Source organism: Tympanuchus pallidicinctus, unplaced genomic scaffold (assembly GCF_026119805.1).
Source record: "Tympanuchus pallidicinctus isolate F22 unplaced genomic scaffold, pur_lepc_1.0 scaffold15, whole genome shotgun sequence".
NCBI lineage: Eukaryota > Metazoa > Chordata > Aves > Galliformes > Phasianidae > Tympanuchus > Tympanuchus pallidicinctus.
In genome coordinates this window covers 22139522-22162163 of record NW_026294669.1, presented here as the reverse complement: position 1 = coordinate 22162163, position 22642 = coordinate 22139522, and the positions used below count along the sequence as shown (strand labels likewise).

General features: G+C 34.9%; 1 protein-coding gene across 5 annotated transcripts in view; it reads left to right on the top strand.

Annotated features, from left to right (window-relative positions):
* The window catches only part of SESTD1 (SEC14 and spectrin domain containing 1), a 54427-nt gene that overhangs the window by 27654 nt on the left and 4131 nt on the right, over window positions 1-22642 (top strand). For 4 of the 5 annotated variants that reach the window (XM_052675532.1, XM_052675531.1, XM_052675530.1 and 1 more), the window contains 11 exons: window positions 5635-5748; window positions 6722-6819; window positions 7661-7716; window positions 9878-10089; window positions 12438-12560; window positions 15151-15345; window positions 15917-16031; window positions 16507-16666; window positions 19590-19671; window positions 19987-20109; window positions 21253-21444. In XM_052675532.1, coding sequence (XP_052531492.1) covers window positions 5635-5748; window positions 6722-6819; window positions 7661-7716; window positions 9878-10089; window positions 12438-12560; window positions 15151-15345; window positions 15917-16031; window positions 16507-16666; window positions 19590-19671; window positions 19987-20109; window positions 21253-21444 — 1470 coding nt within the window. The remainder of the gene's footprint in view (window positions 1-5634; window positions 5749-6721; window positions 6820-7660; window positions 7717-9877; window positions 10090-12437; window positions 12561-15150; window positions 15346-15916; window positions 16032-16506; window positions 16667-19589; window positions 19672-19986; window positions 20110-21252; window positions 21445-22642) is intronic. The other variant, XM_052675534.1, reaches the window with a different exon arrangement.

The following is a 22642-nucleotide window of genomic DNA, read 5'->3' as shown; positions in this document are numbered from 1 at the left end:
TGTTTCTAGACAAGTAGAATGGTTACAGAAAATATTTGGTAGTGAAGCAGGTATAATTTCAAATGATTATACAGGGAGATATTATTTACCTTCAAGAATTCACTCAGTCATTAAATTTCATTACAGAATTATCATCCTATAAGTCATTTTATGAAGTGTGCATCCATGCTGACAGTATTTGCATTGTTGGCATAGAACATTAGAGTATTTTTGTTTTGTTTCTAAACTACATTTTATATTACTAAACTGTAAGCATTTCTCTCTGACATGCAATCTTGATCTACAGTTCTCTTAATTAAATTTAAGAGTTCTGAAGATCTAGGAAGAGGAAAATAATTGAAATACTAAGTATACATTTCATACAGTTGACACATTTTGATCCATTGTATCAACTGCTTAAAAATGAAGTCAACCATGTAAATTACTTTATGAGGAAAAAAGTACCTATTGTGGGAAATGGAAGTGTTGTTTCTGCGTTGAGCATTGAAAAGGGCAATTGATCTAAACTAAGCTGTAACATATCCTTAGAAATAGCTGATGTAGAAAGAAAGAATACCATACGTATTGGTAACGTATTTTAGAAACATAATTACTAAATTACTTAATAAATACTTTCTCACAAAGCTGCTAAGATTTTGAATGTTCTGAACAATATGAGTATAGTATTCTGAACTAGGAAACATATTGTAAGGCTGCTCATTAGACTAGCAGAAATAAAATACATTTAACAAACTTTCAAGGAGTCAGGGCCTTTACACAAAGCAGAACTGTCTCACTGTGTGGGAATGTTAGGATGCCATAGACAGGCTCCAAGATACTCCCCTTTATCCTCCTTCTGAGCTTATCTCTATGCAAAGACAGATGCAGAAGGAAAGCTTCAGATTTGTTCTTCAGGCTCCTTGTATCTTAGATTAATGCAGGGATGGAACAGATTTGTATGAGTAGAGGGTAATAAAGGGGCAGTTGCTCAATTCTTATGGTTGATAACATTTTGCTCTTGAGTTCCCTCCTAGTTCAGAAGCACTGAATGTCTGACTCACTGATACAGTGAGACTGCCTGCTTGTATGAAAGCTGCTAACAGCTTTGGGACATTGAGCAGCTGTGCGCATATGGAGTCGCTATAGATGTTGATGAAGAGACCTATGTGATACTGTCCTAGCTTTACCTTGTTTCTTGCACTTGTTTAGTTTTGTTTCTCTGTGAAGTAATTCATTTTCTTTAATAGCATCCTTCATTAAAGGACAGGGAAGGATGAGAGTAGTAGAAAAAACCTTGTAGTTTCCCAGATAATGAAGAATGGCCATTAGTAATAAGTAAGCCTTTGTTCTTCACTATTCATTAACTCTTGGTTATGTTACTAGCAAAACTGACTCATTAAAAATGCCCCTCCTCTGTGCTCGAGGTAGTCCTTGTGTTAGAGCTAGTAATGTATCTTTGCCCTCTTTTTGATGTGAGTACTGGTAAGGCTATGGAAGCCCCTTTACACAAAATTGCAGCTGTGTGTTTGTATATACTAGCAGTAAAACCAAAGCAATACTTGACCTTTATTTTTCATGGGATGTTAGATTTGGATAACTATTAGTTAAAAAAAAGCAAGGCCGCTATTAGACTCATAAAATCCTCCACACCCTACTTTGTGCTTCCTGACCTGCCTTTTATACCTTGTCTAATACTGTCACACGAAGCTATCAGTCACCGTGCTGTCATTTCAGTTGTAAGGCAGAGATTCTGTGCTTTAGGGTGAGATGTGGTCGTGAAGAGTTGCAAAGCTCTGGGAGTAATTACAGGAACAAAAGGTTATTGAGCGTTGTAGGTGTAAGATGTGCTTAAGAAAGCAACTGGAAGTAACAAACATGATTACATTTTTTTTTTCTATTTTGGTCTCCAAGTAAAGTAACTCTGAAGTAGATACCATCTCCAGTCTAATGGTCTTTGTTGCCTGGTTATAACAGTCCTTAATGTTCCAAAGTACAAAAACCCCAACCATTTTTTTACAGGTGGCTTTTTTCTCCTGTGATCCAGAGTTCTCTAATATGTTACCACGAAAGTTTTCCTATGTTGTTCTTGAATTTTGAATATATAGTTACAATATGTATCTGCATATCCTCTCAGTTTTCGACTTAGAAATTAGTTTTGGCACACTTAGCCCCATTTTATTTCTTATAATAATAATAATAGGAATAGGCAGAATGTTATTCCAGAGACAAATGAATAACATTTTGTAAGTCTCTAACTTCCTTATCTACTCTTCCAGTTGGTTATTTTAGAGCAAAGGCACTGGAACTTACAGTTTTCACAGACTTTCCTAAAAATAGATATCACAGTTCTACGGTTTTAACCATCAAAATGGCATTTATTTTATGGCATATTCTTCTTCCTCTGAATGTGTTTAAAAAAAAAAAAAAAAAAAAGCAAAACAAAAAAACTCTGAATGTGATACATCCATGCCTTAAACCCGTGCCAAATCAGGGAACTTTCCCTATAGAGCTGGAGAAGGTAAATCTGTGTTCATCACTTCTAGAGTTCAGTTGTAAAGGAGGCTGTGCTGAAAAATATCAGGTTGTGTGTGCCTATTATTCTCTTTTCTATATGGAAAAATGACAGCATGTTGTTATCATGAATCTGAAGGGGAAGGTGAATGAGTAGCCAAAGCAGTTAGTACTGTATGGCGAAGGGTAGTGGAGCTGACAGATTGGTCTGTGTCTAGGTTCTGCTACCTGCTGTTGGGCTTTTCTAGTATGCCAGATGTTCTGTGCGGTGCTGGCCAGATAAATATTTAACTTGTATTTCATTACACTACTCAGTGTTTAATCAAGTAGGGTTTCATTATCATGAAACAGTGGAGTTTTTGTTCTATGAAGAAGAACAACTTTACAATTACATGGCAATGAATCATTGTCAGACCAGGAATGTGGGCAGCTATGATTTGTCTGTTTAAAGTGCCAGAGTTATTCTTGAAAAGTCACCAGGAATGTAGTTCAATCCTTATATCACAGTTTCCAGAAGCTAAGTTTGCTGAAGAATGAGGACAGTTCATTTTTTTTTCTTTTGGGAGGGGTGGGAACATAAGTGTGAAAGTTTAATTTGATCGTTTTAGAAAGGGTGTAAGATTCATACTTTGTTGTAAAATAAAAGAAATACCAAGAATGTTACTGATTTTTTTTATATGAAGGTTGCCTTCAGTATAATGTGAAAAGTGGAAGTATGAGTTCTGTGGCTTGGGCTTCTTTACAAGCTGAAGTGCGAAGTTATGCTTGCAATCTCTGCCTTCTTAGCTGAAGCTTTTCCATGTTTTTCCAAAGCTGTTTGTATATGTGAGCTGTTGGAATAACAGGTCATTGAGAATCCATTCACTGAAAAAAAAACAACTGGGATATTGACTCATAGCATCAGAGAATATCCTGAATTGGAAAGGACCACAAGGTTCATTGAGTCCAATTCATGAGCCCAAAGGAGTTTGTCAAAGTTCAGTCTTTTATATCTATCAACTAGGCTATCAGAAAGGATGAGTTTTCTTGAATTTACCAGAAATTGGCAGAATTCTGGGGAAATGGATGAAAAACCGTTCTACTTAGGCCTGTTTGTATGGGATTTGTCCGAAAATACCAGCCAGTTACTAGATAACTGTGATCAGCTTTTAGCATGCATTCATGTACTTTTCATTGAAATTATATATCTTAAGAATGATAGTTTTATGTTCTAGTAAGTGAATGAAAACTATAGTTGCAAGAGCACCTTGTGCTATATCTTTTCCTCATTTTTGTTTGTCAGTTCCTAAAAATGTTGTCCTGATTTTATTCCATAATACAGCGTTTTTACTTTTCCCAAAACATTGACTTGAGTTATTTCTGGAAGGGCTTTCAAGTATTAATGCAGGTATTAATGTACAAAGCATGATTAGAGTAGAACAATGAAAGATGTTACTGCTCCTCTAGGTTCTGAAAAGAACTGAGTACAGATAATGATAATAGGGGTTCTGGCCGGTACCACACAGGGTATGTTTGAAACCTTATTACCACTGTTACCGTTTTAGATGTGACTTGTCCAGTGGGTGGGTAGAGTGGGTAAGGAAACAGACAGGGAAAGTATTACTTACTGAATCTGCCTTTGGAAGGCCTGTCATCCGGACTTTTTCATTTATCCCTTAGAAAATCTAAGCTGTTCATGTTAATGTAAAACCATAGTCTACTGTCCAAAGATCTTTCTAAAGTCAGTACTTCAGTCATTTGGGGAGGGTGGGGGGGTGGAAATCAGTTGGGTTGTAAGCAAGCAGACGGATATTTCCTTTTTAAAATTTTTTAACAGTAAATGGTCTTCATTTATACTTTTTGACTTTTTTCCCCTTGCTTTTCAACCTTGTTTCTTACAGTTCAGTGGTAGCTAACCAAAACAAATTCAGAAGCCTCAGAGAGGCAACTTGCACATAAAAATAGTGAAGTTAACTAATTTAAAGCATATGGAGGGAGTTGCATTAGCACAGCTGCTGGGCAGGAACAAGCTAAACTCTGTTTAGGAGCCACCCTTCTGATGCCACCTAATCAGAATCCAGATGACTGCTTTTTTTCTTCAAAGCTTTCAGGCAGTATTTCTGCAGTTGTCAGATACGTTAGTAACTCTATTAGCTCAAAGTTCCTTAAATAGCTGTTGAGAATAAGTAGTTTTTGAAGCAACATCATAAGTTAAAACAAAGCTCACTATTGAAATTTTTTTCTCAAGAATTTTTCTAAAAAGGTGCAAGGAAGCTTGTGCTCTTTGATTAATTGACCCTTGTGAGTGGTGTTTTTGGAGAGTAGAGTTGGAATGAAGATAATCTGAAGTAGCTGATGTGTTATTGTCAGGTTTTGTTTTGCAAGAGAAGAAATATTCTAAATGCCTCCTCGGAAAAAGTTTGTTAAGCTTATCCTTTGTCATGTCCCCCCAGTCTTTCTCCAAAGGATTTGGTAAAATACTCAGACTTAAGTGGTCTCAGTGCAGTCCATCATTTTATTAAAGCAGTTTGCTGTTTTTTTTTTTTTTTTCTTAAATCTTTTTAGAATTGATGTTCTTAGCTATGAACTAGCTAACTGATTTACATTGTTTCCATACTGAAATGTCCTGATTGAGTGAATTAATTTTCTTCTTCTTTTTTTTTTTTTTATAAATTCAGAGGGATGTACTGAATGTAAAAATTACATAAACTATAAAGGTATGCAGCACATTTGCATGGTAAATGCAGGTATTTAGCTTGTGTGGTACAAAGGTCTGCGAGAGTGGTGCTTTGCAGCATGATATCCTGCCACTGTGTTCACTGAAAGTAGGTCACATAAAGTATAACTTAATCAAGAAACATCAATACCATGAAGAAAACAGCCAGCAAGCGTTTTTCTTTCTCCTGCTATAAATAGGTGGTGGTACTGTTGATGCTTCTAAGGGATTTTGCATGAAATGCAGACTGTATCAAAACTATATGCCTGTATTAGGCCCCACTTAATTGTGGTCAACTATGCTTCGTTGGGATATTTAGCAGTAAGATGGTCACTTGTTGTGAGTCACTGAAAAGATCTGCTCAGTACCTCTGGACACACTTAGCACAATTTGTCAGGAACTGAAGTATAAGCATTACCTACACCTGTATCTGATACTTATTATTGCAGGTTATTTTGGTGTCTGCTAACAAGTTGACTCGATACATAGAACCATGTCAATTAACAGAAGATTTTGGAGGAACTCTCACCTACGATCACATGGATTGGTTGAATAAGAGGCTGGTTAGTTTTGTTTCTTTCAAATGTGTCATTCTTGATCCATGGATTTCTATTCATGTAGTAGCCTTGCATAGGATTTGTCCTGTGTGTAGTATTGCAGTCCAAATGCATGCATTTCCTGATGATAACTGAACTAACAGGTTCCTTAGTGGAGCATTCCTTAGTGGAGCACTCCCATAGACTGTTGCTCTAGTAGAAGAACTTGAATGTATGATGGAGTGGCTATGAAGGGAATTTTTTTGCCTACTAATGGGGAAATCCCTAACGAAGAAATACTTTAGAGTTAGGACAGCTTAAAACTTGGCTCTATGCTGAAAGGTCTATCAATGATGTCTTCCCAGTGGATACAGAGTTGCAGTAATCATACAGGGTTAAAAAAAATCTGTTTCAAAGATGTAATCTGGCAATATGCAGTATCTGACTACACAGGCCTTGCTACCTGTGTACCCCTGCTTTTGAAGATACTGGTAAGAGTATTCTTTTTAAATCACTAGTATATCTTTCTTCTACCTCAGAGTTGTTCATTACATTGTAGCTTCTTCATAGCAATGAAGATTTGGTATTTTCACAAAGCTGATTATTTTTATCCATTCAGCTGAGCTATCCAATGCTTTTGTAACACCCTGATTCAGCATTATGCCTGAGATGTAAAGATAGAGGCATAAACGAAATGGTGAAGTAACTGTGTCCATAAGAACTTATAGGTTCTGTAGAAATCTTAATTTAAAAAAAAAAAAAATTGTTTCAGAAATCAGTTCTTCATTTTGTGTGATATTTCTTATCTCCCTAAAAGATTCTGGTGCTCCTAATTGTTGTGTGTAGAAAACTATGCTCTTTTTGCTGTACCTTCTGAATATTGGAAAATAATATAAAGGTTGAAATGTATTATTGGAGACAAAATAAAATATTGACGCCCTCAATATTTTATTACTTACATTACTTGTATTTCTTAATTTAAAACATGTATTTTGTTTAGGTATTTGAAAAATTCACAAAAGAATCAACATCCTTGCTAGATGAACTTGCTCTAATTAACAACGGAAGTGATAAAGGAAATCAACAAGAAAAAGACAGGTATGTAGTTAGGTTTTTGAAACGCATGGTTTTTTGATATTAAATTTCATCAGAAATCTCAATGATATTGAAAATATTATAATACTTCAAATGTCATGAAATATGTAAGGACATTTTCAACATTAAAAAAAACAGACCACAAATTTTGTGTGTGTATGGATGCTTGTGTGTTTGGCTGCACCTCATTTTGATAAATGTGTACAAAGAACAAGAATTTAATGACTGTTTTACTGACGTTTACAATCAAAATAAGGAAGAGGGATTTATTCTGGTACTGTTTTCCTATAAGTGGTTGATTGTCTGATGTAAATAGACTCCAAAAGAAACTAAAGAACTGAACTTTTTTTTTTTTGAACCAGTGTGTCGTATAACATGTATCTAAACAGTGTTAAAAGCAAGTTCGTGTTTTCCATCATTGATCAAAGTCATAAAAAATTATTCTTTCTTTAGATTTACAAAGAGCCTAGCATTTAAGGTATTAGGCTGAGATACAGGAGATCAAAATTTCAGCTTCAGGCTTGATTAGCAATCTCATAATATTGCACAAGTCAATGCGGCTTTTATTTTGTTCTGTTATTCCTGCTGGCAAGTCTCATTCCATCAACAAAAAGTTCTGCCACTGTTGCACAGTTCTGTAAACTATGGATACTGCTGTTTGCCACTTGATCTGTTTTTCTCACGTCATGTATATACTGAATATTCTGGGGTGTGAAGAAAAGAGATATGGAAAAAAGTAACATAGTCTCTTAACAGAGTGTGGTGGCTCTGGTGTTGGTTGGAGCTTTTTAATGCTACTGTAATGCAAATTAATTATTGATATTTGTTCATTTCTTTATTCAAGATCAATAGATTTGAACTTCCTTCCATCGGTTGATCCTGAGACTGTACTGCAGACAGGTAAGTTTGAAAAATAATAAAGTCAGTTGTTAATGTTCATTAATCACTTTGTTCCTCACTTGAAAGCAGAGGGCGTGATAGCTATCTTAACCAATGCCATAATGTAATAAGCTTATCAATTCGTGTAATCTTTCTTAGGATAAAAAAGAAAGCAATGCGTTTTGTCTGCTTAAAATCATTTTTAGTAGTGTTGATAACATCTTTACAGTGTTACAATAATTAGTAGCTTTAATTTGAAAGTACATTGCTTCTAGATAATACTGATATGTAGGCCTCATGGAATGAATTACTCTCAAGTAGCCACAAAATGGTAATGATACGAAGTGTTTTCATACGAGTCAGATAATTTGCATCAGCCTCGTTCTGAGCTGCCTACCTATGGAAGTGAAGCATGGTCCTTCTACTGTTCCGTTCTTGGCCTCTCCCTTGAGCTTTAAACAGTTTTGTTTCTTTGAGATGTTTTTAGGTGACTATCTTATCCCCAACAACACAGAATCACACTGTTGATATGGACTAGAAATATGCTTAAAGATTTATATAGAGTAGGAAGCAAAGCACAGCATAAAGATGGTGAGTCTGAGTCTGAGGAGTGCTCAGAATCCTTATCTTATAGCCTCCTACCTACATTCATGAAGTGTGATTTGTGTAAAATCTGCTACAGAGAGCTGCTGGCTCTGCATATGCTTTAGCTTACTGATATGTGGGAGAATTCTGTAAGTATTAAAAGATTACACGGTTGTTGTTGTGGTCTTTAAAATTTTTTAAATACAAAGCACCTGTAGAAACTGTCAGACCTTAAAGTCAAATTGTATATACTCCTCTAATGAGCAATACAACAATACATCTTTTTTTTTTTTTTTTTGCAAATGGCAAAGAAAGCTTGGAAGCATTGTCTATTTTTTAATAAAGTGTTCTGACTTCCATAATTATATAATTATAATTATTGTTCTTTTTGCAGGCTACCTGTGTAATTCTTACAGTTTACTAATAGTTTAGCTGAAAAAAATCCTGAAAATATTAATTCCTTGTTGTAGAAGAAACATAATAAAAATGTAAGATTATTCTAATATGACTTACAGAAATCTTAAACTGTTTTCCCTGCAACTATCTGTGCCTTTTAGTACTTCAGGAGGTGAAATCAATGATATTTATCTCAAGAGCTTAGCAAAATGTGTTTGAATTCTTAGGAATTCTGTGTACATCTCACAGTATAAGGACAGAGTAATTTACAGATGCTTGCTTCAAATTCCTAAGCCTTTGGCATTTTTGTCTAGATGATAATACTTGAGTTTAAAGTCTGTTTTTCTGTGTTTGCCTAGAGGGATTACAATTACTATGCTATTGTTTGTTTTTTATTGTTTCTTTATTTTAGTGAACTGGCACACTACCATTTTAAGACCTGCACATTTGTGGGATTGGCACATTTTTTCACTTCTACATCAAGATGTCTTCACTGAACAAACACTTGCTAACTTGTTCATTGAGCTTTGGATATACAGATAGACTGAGTTGGCTAGTAATGTGGAGTTTACATCTTAAACTTTACTGCAGCTTAACAAAAACTCACTTTCTTTGAACAGTTGAAGTGGAGGACTAAATAGACAAATTATGCTATTTTCATATGCATTAAAGTCATTGCTCTATAAAGAGTCTGTACCATAATACAGTGTCTGAGAGCACATTACTTCAGGTTCGATTCCATCTTTTCATAGAAACTTTTGCACTTGTTAAAAAAATCCTGTAAGCTGACAGGAGTTACATGCTGAATTTGGTAGTGCTTCTAAATCATTTATGCTAAGAGTATGAATTATGAGAAATACTTTGAATGCTACACAGTATTTTACAGTAAGTGAGAATACTTACAGTAGTTCCAGAATCAGCACTGTGCTTTGCAAATGTTTCCTTACTATCAATATTATATCTTTTAGATATCTGAAATATGGCACCATGATTTCTGCCCTATTTTATAGCTGGTACAGCTCCCAAGCTGTGCCTGAGGCTCTGAAGTTAATGGAATGGTATCATTAAATGTGCATAATGCATGTAAGATTATTAGCTGCAGAAATGTACTTTCAGACCATCCAGCAGTACATTTGCTGACTCATCACCTTGTGCTTATTTTGTATCTGCATTAACCAAATCGTTATATGTTCCCTCAAAGGCCATGAGTTGCTCTCTGAGCTACAACAGCGTCGATTTAATGGCTCAGACGGAGGAGTGTCGTGGTCTCCAATGGATGATGAGCTGCTTGCTCAGCCGCAGGTCATGAAGCTCCTAGACTCCCTCCGAGAGCAATATACCCGCTACCAGGAAGTTTGTAGGCAACGTAGCAAGAGAACTCAATTAGAGGAAATTCAGCAGAAGGTAATGCAGGTAAGAATTAAGTTCTTGAATGCCATGAGAAGCAGGTTTGGGCTCAAGACCCAGCCTCTATTTTCCTCTTATTCCTGAAGCTTCAGTGCACTGGTTTGACTGGATGCTTTATGCTTTGGCTACTGGTACAGGCTTTCCAAAGTCTCTTCTGATACAATAGAGGTGATTAGAATTTACTCAGCTCCACCTGCTTTCATCCCCACAGCAAAAAACCTTCACCACATCCCTTTGTTGCTAGCTGTGACAGTGAGCTCTTAACTCACAGTGAGCTCTTAACTCGTTAAGGAGTGGAATACCTGACATGATAGCAGAGAACATTCACATATGAGATGCATTTAACAGCAGTTTTGTCTGAGAGTTTAATTTTCAAATTCCTGCTACTGAATGAATGTTGTCATTTATTCCTTTATCTAATGCTGAATGTTTTAGCAAAGTTAAAAGTGGTTAAACACTGTATTTTGAGTCTCCTCTGACCAGAATAATAGACATCTTTTATTCAATTGTTAAAGGCCATAATGAATTGCTCTTGTCCTTTGGAAACAGGCATGTAATTGGCACTTTCAACATTTTCTCAGCTTGGTTTCAGAGATAATCAAAGAAATGGAAATTTCTTTCTCTTGTGTTTACTACTTGAAATTAGTTCTCTGTTTTTAAACGTTTTGCATAGTTTGAATATGCACAAAATAGAATGAATGTTGCTCTTAACCTTTATATGCTACCATTTCTAAAGCATGGGGAGTATGAATCAAGTACTTGCCCTTCACAGCATTCCAAATAGGGAAGAAAAACTAATCAATCTTGTTTTTATTTCTAGCAGCTAAATTAGCAATCTGAGTAATCATTTTCACTCATGTAGTCATTCAAATGATTATAAAAGAAAAAAGTAAATGTCATCTTCTTTTGAGCTGGAAATAATGTGTAAAAGGTGAGAATAGTACTGTATCAAACATTAGCATGGTAGTAGATGTAATTGGTTGAGAAATTTTTTCCCCCCTGTGGTAAAGCTGTATTGGTTGAAAAAGATGTGCTGATTGAAATGAAATTTATGGCTTATTTTGGCTAACAGCCATTGTTAATGCATTTAAATAGACTTGTTTACTGGAGCATCAGCCTCATTTTGCCACTAATTTTATTACAAATTCTTTTGTTTGTTCCCTCTATACTGTGAATGCTGCATAGTAAGTGAACTGACTCAGTACACACAGCAAGAATATATTTCAATGTTTTACTAGGTTAGCCTGTTTTATAGAAAAGTACGTTTTAAAGCTCTTTAGATGGCATAAAAACATGGAAAAATCTACTAAGTCTGTAAACTGATGTAGTTTCCTTTTGGCTTGTGGGGGGAAGAGGACTTGAGCTCATGGTAAATTAACGAAGATAATGATGGGCTGGAGGCAAACTGGTGTGAGATTTATTTTGCTGAAATAAACAAGTTGCAGTATAAACGTGCTTGCAGTGCTTTCAGTTGGAATGGGTGTGTACAGAGAGAAGTTGCTCCCTTATGTTGCTGATTTATTTTCCATCTTTTTTTCTTGCTTTGCATTCCAATTTCACTCTTTGTATATCTTCTTACATTGCTAATCAATGTTAATTACTATTTTTCAAATCTTAATTCACAAAAAAAGTGACAGACCTTACAGTAATCTCTAGTCATTAAAATTAAAAGTTGCTCCAAAAGTAATGCCTTTTATTTTTTTCCATGGAAACTATAAAGAGCACAATAATGCTGATTGATAGAACAAAGTCACAGCTACAAAACCACTTTCTTCAACACAGTTGCCACCACTGTGTTTTTTTTTTTTTTTTTTTTTTTTTTTTTGCTGCTGATGAAAAAGCCTGCATGCTGTGCTCATAAAAATCTGAACCAGCAGAGATGATGCAGTGTTTCACAGTTGTTCTGATGGCGTCACTGCTAAGAAAACATTCATCTTTCCCTATGTTTGTATCTATTGTTTGGTCTCTATAAATGTTCATGAAATGTTGAATGCCAGTGTGTCTTTTTTCCCACGTGGAGAAATTGAATGTCATACATTTGCTCCATATGCACTTCTATATCAAATGCCATTCTATCAGAAATAGGAGATGTTACTTCTGGAACAGCCATCTTTTGATCCATGCTTTTGTGGAGCTGAGGTTAATAAGAAGGCTGAGGTTAATAAGGTGATAGGCTGAGGTTAATAAGTAATTTCTATGTAAGATTTTTGAACTTGTGAATGGATTCATGGGAGGATTTCCACAGATGCTGAAAAAGATTACATGTATTTTTAAATACTTTTGCAACTAAATACTTCTATACCATTTTCCACATAGTTGATTTGCTATTTCTGTCATATTTATCTTTTTTACAGGTAGTTAATTGGCTTGAAGGACCTGGATCAGAGCAGCTAAGAACCCAGTGGGGAATAGGAGATTCAATTAGAGCCTCACAAGCATTGCAACAGAAGCATGAAGAGATTGAGAGTCAGCACAGTGTGAGACTTCCACTGTCCTTTTCAAGTAGCAAAACAGTTCTAATTGCATGCAGTTATGTATTATGCATTTTGGTTATGAGTATTGAGGAATTCTGGATAGTGAATGATTTTATGGTTAACTGTCTAAGCAATTTAAGAACTTGGTATGTTCATGTATGTAGATATTTATTTTGCTTTCCAGCATAGAAAAATACTGATTTTTATATATGGGTTATCTATAGTTTGTTGTTAGGGGATTTTCTTATGTTGTCATAGCAATTAGGAGGAGTGTATTTCCTTGTCCCTCTCTGCCTGTGAATGGAGAGGAAATAGCTGAGAAGTCCTATATTTTTTACATGAATGAGTTAGTATTTGGCGTTACATTACATTTGCCAGGAGCTGAAACTGGATTAATGCTTTCAATGATCAAGACATATGAATATAAGGTATATTTTAAGGAAATATAAAAAGTATTTTGTAATTATAATGAGTTGGTACCACAGAACTGTGCATTACCTGTAGCTAAATGCTGTCTTTTGAAGTCCGAATTCCCCCTGAAGTTTACAGCCTGGCCTTATCACCATCAGGCAATACTAAACACTGCCTGGTTATCTGATGTTGGCAGTATTTTGTAGAAACAACAGTCAGAACGAGTTATTTTCAGGTTTATACCATAAGTAGTAACTGTAATCCCCACTTACGAATTGAAATCATTTTTGAAAATAGAAATCAATTCTCTCCAAAGCTAAACATCTGAGTGCACTTTTTCACTGTTTCCCTGATTATTTTTTTTTTTCTCCTCTTCTAGAAACTGAATTGACAGCTTTTTTGCTTTTCCTTTCATCATCTCTCATCTTTCGCTGATTTTAATGCCTGTACTTTGAAGAGACTTCCAACAATGCTTGATTTGTTACCAAAGTTGCCTCTTTTACTCCAGTTTATTTCAAAAAATATTTTCCCATTTTCAGGGTGTTATTTTGCTTTGGGTGGAGTGTGCTTTTTTTCCCCTCATATTTTTGGAATGCTTTATTATGGGTGGTATACTTGAGCTGTTATCTTTGAGTGAATGTTGGCAGCTTCTCCATAATTTTGATGTGTTAGAGGCATCTGTATCTAAAATTCCCCTATAAAAAAAATCATAAATACATTGTATTTCTGGTTCACCAGTCTTTTAAAAAATTTGACTGATAGTTTAGAAATCCATTTTCTTTAATGATAAGCTATTAGCCTAGATTTTCTTGTTTGACTTTTCATATTTTGCTTGTCACAATCAGTAAGCTTTCTTTGTTTGTTCCGTGTCTAAAGGTAATAAAGAGTAATATTGTGAACGTGAGTTAAATAGACCAGTATATTTTTATCATGAGTGTGGCAGTAGATTTTTCCCCACACTATGTTATCCAAAATGACTCTTGTGTGGGAGAAGACTTATTTTGCTCTTAATTTTTTTGTTGATTGCTAGATTAATTTTTGCATAGCTTTTTTCCTCTTCGTGTTTTTTCATACTGTTTCTTCCTGTGAGCAGATGATAGAGAAGACTTCAAGTAAAAAGAAAAGAAAACTAAGGACGTGAATATTTATATTCTGTTTTGCATGCTTTGTGAATAAATGATGCAAAAACTGAAGGCATAATATTAAAAAAAAAAAAAAGAAAAAAAAAACGAGGAGGGGAAAAAGGCAAACACTCTTAACTGTAGCTTAGCAAGAATATTCACTGAAATGTTTGGGCCAATAGATGGTGCTATTTAGCATCATTTCAAGTGCATAGGGCCTTTGAAAAGCACTTCACTGTAGGCTAAAATAAAAGGTGTTGGGCAAACATGTTTAGGCATCTGAATCATGCGAAATGAGAATGTGATCTTGACGTATCATGTAGTGTTTAAATCCCCCACAACTGTTAAATATTTGAAGTACTTTCTTTTGCAAATAGGCCACCATGACACCAGTTAACTCCTCATTGCATTCATTTAGTAGTCAAAGCGCTTGAAATCAAATCTACAAATTTTGAATTGAATAGTGTAATTTTTTCCTTAATTAAGAAATAACGGTCACTTTCAAGTTCCAATAAACAGATGACGTGAGGAGTTAGAGGATAAAAATTTGTCTCTATCAACAATAGTAGTTTTTTCTAAATGTTTAAGAAAAATACTGAGGCTTTCAATTGTCACTAAAAGTGACACCTAGATATTCTTAACGCCTTTTGAAATAGCTTACCAACTGGCAAAAACTTTTCAGTACAACCCTAGAGGCACAAAAGTATTACAAGCTTGTTTAAAAATAGGGAGATTCTTCTGTTGGTTCAGTGGTGTAATTTGAGTAAAGTTTGTGCTGTGATCTACAAGCTGTGCTACTCACTGTTTGTAATCTTTCCATTTTACTGCACCATTATTTAAGTTACAGTACATGCATTATTTCAGTATGTACTAATTGCTTCTTAAGTTGATTTGAAATTATGAAAATTTTTCCCTCCTGTGTGAGAATTGATAATTACAGTGTAAGCTGGACTATGTTCCCTTTTAAATCTGATTATGTATTAATCTGCAGCTAAATACATGCCCTTTTAAGAGAAAATTGTTTGATATTATTTTAATGCTTAATTATCTTCTATTTGTAGGAGTGGTTTGCTGTTTATGTTGAGCTTAATCAGCAGATTGCAGCCCTTCTAAATGCGGGGGATGAGGAGGACCTTATGGAATTAAAAGCATTGCAGCAACAGCTGAGTGATGTGTGTTATCGACAGGCCAGTCAGCTAGAATTCAGGCAGAATCTATTACAAGCAGCACTTGAATTCCACAGTGTTGCCCAGGATGTAAGTTGTTCTTTTTTACTTCTCACAGGCTCTCCTTTAGTGTGTTATTAGTGTAGTATTGTAAGTGTTTAATACATTGGAAAAGTTTGAAGGGGGATAAAACATAAAATGGAAAATACTTGGAAAATGGAGTTTGTCTTCATTTACTGATTGAAACAGTGAGAAAATGAAATTCTCTTTGGGAGAGAAGTAGGTTGTAGTGTATCTTGTATTTCAATCATTGAATGGTTAGGAGTTAATAAAAGAAAATAATGAAAAAGTGTCTAGTTTTTCTTGAAATACATATTACCTGTGACACATCTTTTTTTCTAATTTCGAGAATTTGATATGATCTTCATAGGTTCTTTTTAAAATTGACATTTATTCCTTTCTTGTAGTTGTGTAAGGAGTCTTAGGTTCCTTTCCTCCCCCCTCTCCCACTTAGAGATATATTCTTTTGGAGTTTTATAAGCAAATGCAGAGAGAAACCTCTGAAATGACATCCCCAAACATTTGGAGGAACACTACAGATTTGAGCACCTTGAAGCCCCTAACTTCTTTTTTAACAGCAGTATGTTGGGTTTCGTTTTAGTTATCTCAGCAACTGGATGGCTTACTAGGAATGTTGTGTGTAGATGTGGCACCAGCAGATGGAGCATCAATTCAACAAACTTTAAAATTACTGGAAGAGAAATTGAAGAGTGTTGGTAAGCAGAATATTTCTGCATTTCACTTATGTACAATAATGAACATTCTCTTTAAAACAATACAGCAGGGAAAGGGAAGGTAATATCTCTCGATTTCTAGCTAAGTCATGCTCCACATAACTACCTTTGACTTGCTGATGCTTGTTTAGTCTGGGGAAGTATTCTGGAAGTGCTTTCTTGTAAATGTTTTACGTTTATATTTACTATATATTGCTACTCTGCATTTCATCTGTAATGAAGCACTACTACTTTGTTAATGTAGATGAGTGCTTTCTCTAACTTAGAAGTAGGGAAGGATAAAGAAATACGAGGGTAGTAATGTTCTTTTCTCCTTCCAGCCGTCCATCTTGTAGATTCTATTGCATTTTATCTCCCTCTTCGATGAGAAAATTAAGAAGTTTAAAACAGTGTCATAGATATATCTGTATGTATATCTTATTTTTAACCTTCTAAAATTTTTTTGCTTTTCCTTCAGATTTAGGTTTGCAAGGCTTGCGTGAAAAAGGTCAAAGTCTTCTTGATCAGATATCTAATCAGGCATCCTGGGCCTATGGAAAAGATGTGACCATCGAAAACAAAGAAAATGTGGACCATATCCAAGGAGTGATGGAAGATATGCAGCTTAGAAAACAAAGGTAAAACAGTTGTAACAATTTTCATGTACTGACAAGTCACTTCAAAATACATATTTTCAGAGAGACTATTTTGCTTTACTTTCAGTTAATGGATGTAGTGCAACTGTAATTTATTATATGTGATGCACTTAAACAAGACAATCTTTCCCTGCCTAACTTGTTGCGCATTCCTAAATTCATTTCGGTACTGGGTGGCAGTATTTAAGTGCTTTTCTATACTCATAAATGTTTGACACATTCCATTTATATGGAGTTATGGAAGAGATGCAAGTGATCTTAGCAGTTTGAGATGAAATGTATGCTAATACTGCAGTAATGAGGATAGCTCTAAAGTTATGTGGAAATTGTTTCAGCCTGTTTCTCTTCTTTTTTTTTTTTTTTTCTTCACAAACTCTTTTTGAATGTGTCATTTTCACTTCTAAAGAGAAGAAAATTGAGCTTTTGTTAGGTCTTGCTTTGTACCCTTCCCCTGGACCAGCAAATGGTGGAGGCACAAGAATTCAACTTTCAAAATGTATTTGGTTGTCTTCTGTGAGTTTTGTAATGTGATGCAGTGAGGGATGAAATTTTAGTAGTAGAAAATACTGGACAGAATTAAATTCTCTGAAGGGTGGTTTCTGCCACCACTCTCATCCTTCAAGCTTCCATTGATTCTTTTCTCATAAAGATGTAGTAGTATCTAATTGGCCAAATTGCTACCACTGTATAAATCTATGGTGTATTTGTACTCTAAGCATTATACAATTCTGATGCCTCTTTGTAGAATGAGTATAGTGTAGTAAGTTAGAGGCCAAAAAAAGTAAATTAAGTGCTTAGACAAAGGTGTGAAACAACTTCCAGATGATTAATGATTTAACGAGGGTCTTCAGTCTGGAAGAGGCATGCAAAAATACAGATAAAGGTCTGTAAGAGTGAGGCAGGGATAAGTTAGGGATAGGTTTTTTTCATTGCTGCTTTCAGTACAGAAGCGGAGGACGTTGTCTAGAACTGGGGTAAGAAACACTGATAACTGAAGCTGATGCTACTTCACACAGTGTACAAATAAAGTTAAGCTGTGGAACTCTTTGCTGCATGATCGTTTAAGCTGAACTAGTGCAGGAAGAATTTGGACTAACTTGGGGAGGAACAGTGTGCAAGAGGTTTTTATGGATGCAACTTGTGCCTGTCTCTGAACAATAGCTTTTCAAAGCTGTTGTGGTGATTGCTGGAACTTTTCATTTGCTTTTATATTCAGATAGTGAAATAAGTTTATTTTTTTAATGTAGTATTTCAACATTTTCAAGTGAAACTAAATGAGATTCAAATAAAGAGTGAATAGAATCTGTGCACTTTATTAGTCCTACTATTGTAGTATCCTTTAGGTGGTGAGAAGGAACGGGAATTTTAATTTCAATTTTATTAGACTTAAGAAACTAATCTGTATAGCTTATTCTGGATAAAAAGAAAAGCATAACTAACCACGTAATACTACTTATCACACCACCAGAGGTTTCTCACTTAAGCATGTACCAGAGAAGGGGTTTAAAGTTTACTTCCCATTTAAAAGGACATTTGTGGGGAAAAAAATAGAAAATACATGTCTGGGAAACAAATGTGATTTATTTCTGCCTTCTGATATTTATTTCCAAAGGTATCAATGTGACTTAGAACAAAAATAAAATTGTCTTAAGTTGTAAATGGACTAAAGTTTCTTATTACTCCTATTAATTTAATTACTAAATTATCCTTGCACATTGAAAAATATATGATAACAATATATCACTTTATAACATTTAATAGTTTTCGTAAGATCCTGCTTTCCTCAAATTAATAGAATGTTGTACGCATATTTAAACAAATGAGAAACAAGTGCAATGTTCACTTCTACTGGCATTTTGCTGCCTTATTTATTGTTTTGAAATGCGTAGACTTTGCACATTATTAGGGTAATGAATTTTCTTTATGTAAGTGTCCCAGCACTGCAGGGTGCTTAACAAAACACAATATTTTAATAACTGTTCTTTGAAAGTGCTTGTTTGTAAACAGTTTAGAAAAAGAACAGATATATGCATATGATCTTTAGCATTCACTTAGTGTAATCTGTTGTTGACATTAGTAATTCTATTTACTGTGTGGTGCGAGAGTCTGAATCTTGCTGTTTTCTTAACAGGCTCTGAAATTGAAGCAGAAAGATCATTCAGCTAAATGCTTTAGTGTTTAGCTCTCGCTATTAAAATGGATTTTGATATTACTTTTGTATTCTAACAGGACAAAAAACTGCAACATGCTATTCATTCAGAACAAGAGAATTTTAATAGATTTTTTTATATGAATTAAATTTTTAGATGTTTCCTGATGAGTTATAGGGAGCAAAGGACATCAAAATTAGTCTTGTAAAACTTTATGCTTCCTGCATTTAAGGGTTCAATCATTTCAATTGTTAGCTAGCTAAAAAGAAAGATATAAAGATGTGTGCTGCATTTTTGGTGGTTTTTTTTTTCCATTTTATTTAACAAGAAAACTTTGCCACCCACTGACAATAGAAATCAGAATGATAGTAAGTGTAATTCAACTTTTCCTAAGTACCTCAATAGCAGAAACAGTTTATTTTACACTTATAAACCTCTGGCCTACAAATCTAACCACTGCAACAGGGTAAGGAACCTGAAATGCAGCTAGAAGGCTATGTATCTACTGCTGGGTATCACTTTCTGTAGTGTAGCTATGCCTGGACTCATTAAAATCACGTCTGTGGTTTGTTCTGCTCACTTTGATTTATTGCTTTTTTTTTTTCTTACTATTATTTTTTTGGTTAATCTAAACAGGATATAGAATATTTTAATCACCTTCTAATTAATAGTTGCACACTGCAAACGTTGTAATACTCAGTATATTTTTATCTGCTCTTCATGCATTGGCAAGTCTAACTGTGCTGCTGTTTAAGGTGCGAAGACATGGTAGATGTGAGACGACTGAAGATGCTTCAGATGGTACAGTTATTTAAATGCGAAGAAGATGCTGCTCAGGTATGGAAAGGACTACAGAAATTCATCATCCTGGCCTAAATATATGCTGACTAAATGTATGGGGGAGGAGGGGAGTTAATGTACTTATTTCTGTCACATGCAAGTGTAGTTTTATTTAGTGAATTTGTAAAGTGAAAATAATAAAGGATATAGCAATGATGGTAAGCAGTGTTTTGGGGGATATCATGCATGACATACGATTTTAGTTGATACTACTTAATTGTTTCCAGATCAAAAGTATGTAATTGACTCTTCTGGATGAATGTCTTTTTAATTTCCTAGCTTTTATGCTTCTAATTTACTTCTATTTTAAAGGCAGTAGAATGGTTAAGCGAACTGTTGGATGCTCTGCTGAAGACACACATTCGACTAGGAGATGATGCTCAAGAAACGAAGGTTTTACTGGAGAAACATAGAAAATTTGTTGATGTTGCACAGGTGAACTGAATTATTAGTGTTTTTTTTACAGTTTCAGGAAATCTAAATAGAATTGGCACCTATATGTACAATAATTGATCAGCCATTGTCTTCGTTTGCCTCAATGGTTGCATGAATAAATAATGAGTTAGCAATGAGCCTAATGAGATTTTGAAGTGAAGATTTAGTGAATTGTCAGCATAACCAATACCACAGTTCTTAGGTTACTGTGTTTTGCATAGGCAATACAAAGCACAGAACTCAAAGTTCACACTGACTTTTTAAAGGCATGTTTTTTAAACAGTCCTTATACCAGCTTTTGAAGGACTGCAAACAAAATAATGAAACATTACTGTCACTCAGTTTGAGTTTATTTTGTGCTGTACTTCATGAAGCAGAGCCTGTCTTTCTGTTGGTTTTCTAGACAGTTGATTATTGGTCTATGTTAGTCATCTTGCACAAGGAGTTTTTGGTATTAGAGTCTGTTCAGCCCTCAGAGATAATGGTTAGTCAGAACTGACAGCTTTCAATTGTTGACAGTAGGAGCCAAGTAATTAATCCTTCTGTACAAGTCTGAATTCACTGAAGTTGTAGGACATGTTTGTACACTTGTTTGTGAACAGATGTCAGGTATGTTTTGAATTTCATGGAAGATCAGAATATGTAAAGTTGAACCTTTTTCAAATAAATACTATTTCTAGAAATATCTAATACATTATCTATTATTCGGTAATTGTGTATTTTCAAATTCTATTGTTACACTGGCACACCTCTCTTCTGATGAATAGTGACCATAGAATGATGAATTAAAACTAAGTATGATGTGTGAAAGTATGTAAGTATGAGAAGAGGATAGCTTGCTGTTGTTTTGGAGTGCCATGAAGTACCTGGGTGCTGTGTGACTAGGAACACAGTGATAATGAAGTCAATGAGATGGTTATCTTAGCAGTAGATGCCAAGCATACGGTACAAGATCCATGCAGCTATTTGCAATTCACTCTTCTGCAGTACTTTCTAGTAGAGCAGATTAATTCAAAGTACTATGTGAATTTAAGTTGAGGTTTCACAAACTTGTCTGCTGTCATTTTAAGATAACTAGCTTTTAAGTTAAATGTGTAGATTCTGAGTATATCTTATGCATTCCTCCCGCTCTCCAACTTCTAGAGTACTTATGATTATGGGAGACAGTTACTGCAGGCAACAGTTGTGCTGTGCCAGTCCCTGCGATGCACTTCGAGGTCCTCAGGGGACACACTTCCAAGACTGAACAGAGTGTGGAAGCAGTTTACCTTAACTTCTGAAGAAAGAGTACAGAGGCTGGAAACAGCTGTTGCATTTCATTTGAGCGCTGAAAAGGTGAATGTTGTGTTTTTTGGAAGAAAATTTCCTTGTGAAAATTTAAACAAGCAAAATGTAATATACACAGAGAACTTCATTTTTATTTTAATACTATGCTTAAACATTTCTGTGTTTATTTTCTATGTCTTAAACTAAAATTCTGAAAGGCAAGAAACACTTCATTTTTTTTTTATGCAAAGTATAACACAAAGCTATAATGATGTCACTTAAGAACTTCACAGCATTACAGAGAGTATTGCCTCTTACATTGTGTATATGTTCTGTGTGGCATTTGTGAGCATAAACTCATCACCTTCTATGCATGCTCAGTTGGTGCACCTTGTATTTTGCACTTGGTATTCAGTACTTAAGGGGCTCTGAACATGTTTCCTTCAAAGCACGCTGCTGTTGTCTTATGGTTTTCAAACTCCTATAACAAAGATCCTCACTGATTTGTCCAGCTGGATGCTGCTAAAAGCTGCAAAGAATCAGAAGTCAGCAACATTGTTATGAAGAGCAGTTGATAAATTGGGAATTTTCAAATGCCTGAATGTCCATTTCTTTAGTTCGTGAGAGGTATAGCCTTTCAGCCAGGAAAACCTTTTTTTTTTCTGTGAAACGATACCCTGAATTGTTTTTCTGAAAGGTATCTACCTCTGCTGTTGAGGTAGTTAATGTAGTTTCTTATAAGCAAAAGAAAAGCCTGTCTTGGACATGGTACAGGAAAAAAAGATTATCTCTAATTGAAGGGAAGTGTGAGATGCAGAGGTGATTCATGCACTCCTGGCTTGTATTCATTTCTTGTTTGCATTTATAGAAAATATTTTGAATCAGTGGATATTGGGAGTTGTTGGTGATTTGTGAAAGCAGGAATATATTATCTATGCTCCCACAGATGGCTGAAATGGTTTTAGTAGTTATCAAATTAGAATTTAGTGGATCATAAGCTTAAAGTTGGTTATCTTAGCCCATATTACAAGTGTTCTTTCATTACTGCAGTACTAAATTGCTATATTTTTAGGCAACTTAAAGTAAAAAGGCTTAGCTAAAAATATTCTGTTGCTCAAAAGCACAATTCTACTAGCACTGTTGTGTCCTGTTAATGAGACCAAGAGGAAATTATGCTGTTAATTAAAAAAAAAAAAAAATGTCAGAGGGAGAAGTAGAAGAAAATAAGAAGTACAAATGTTGGATACAAAAGTCTAGAAATACTTGT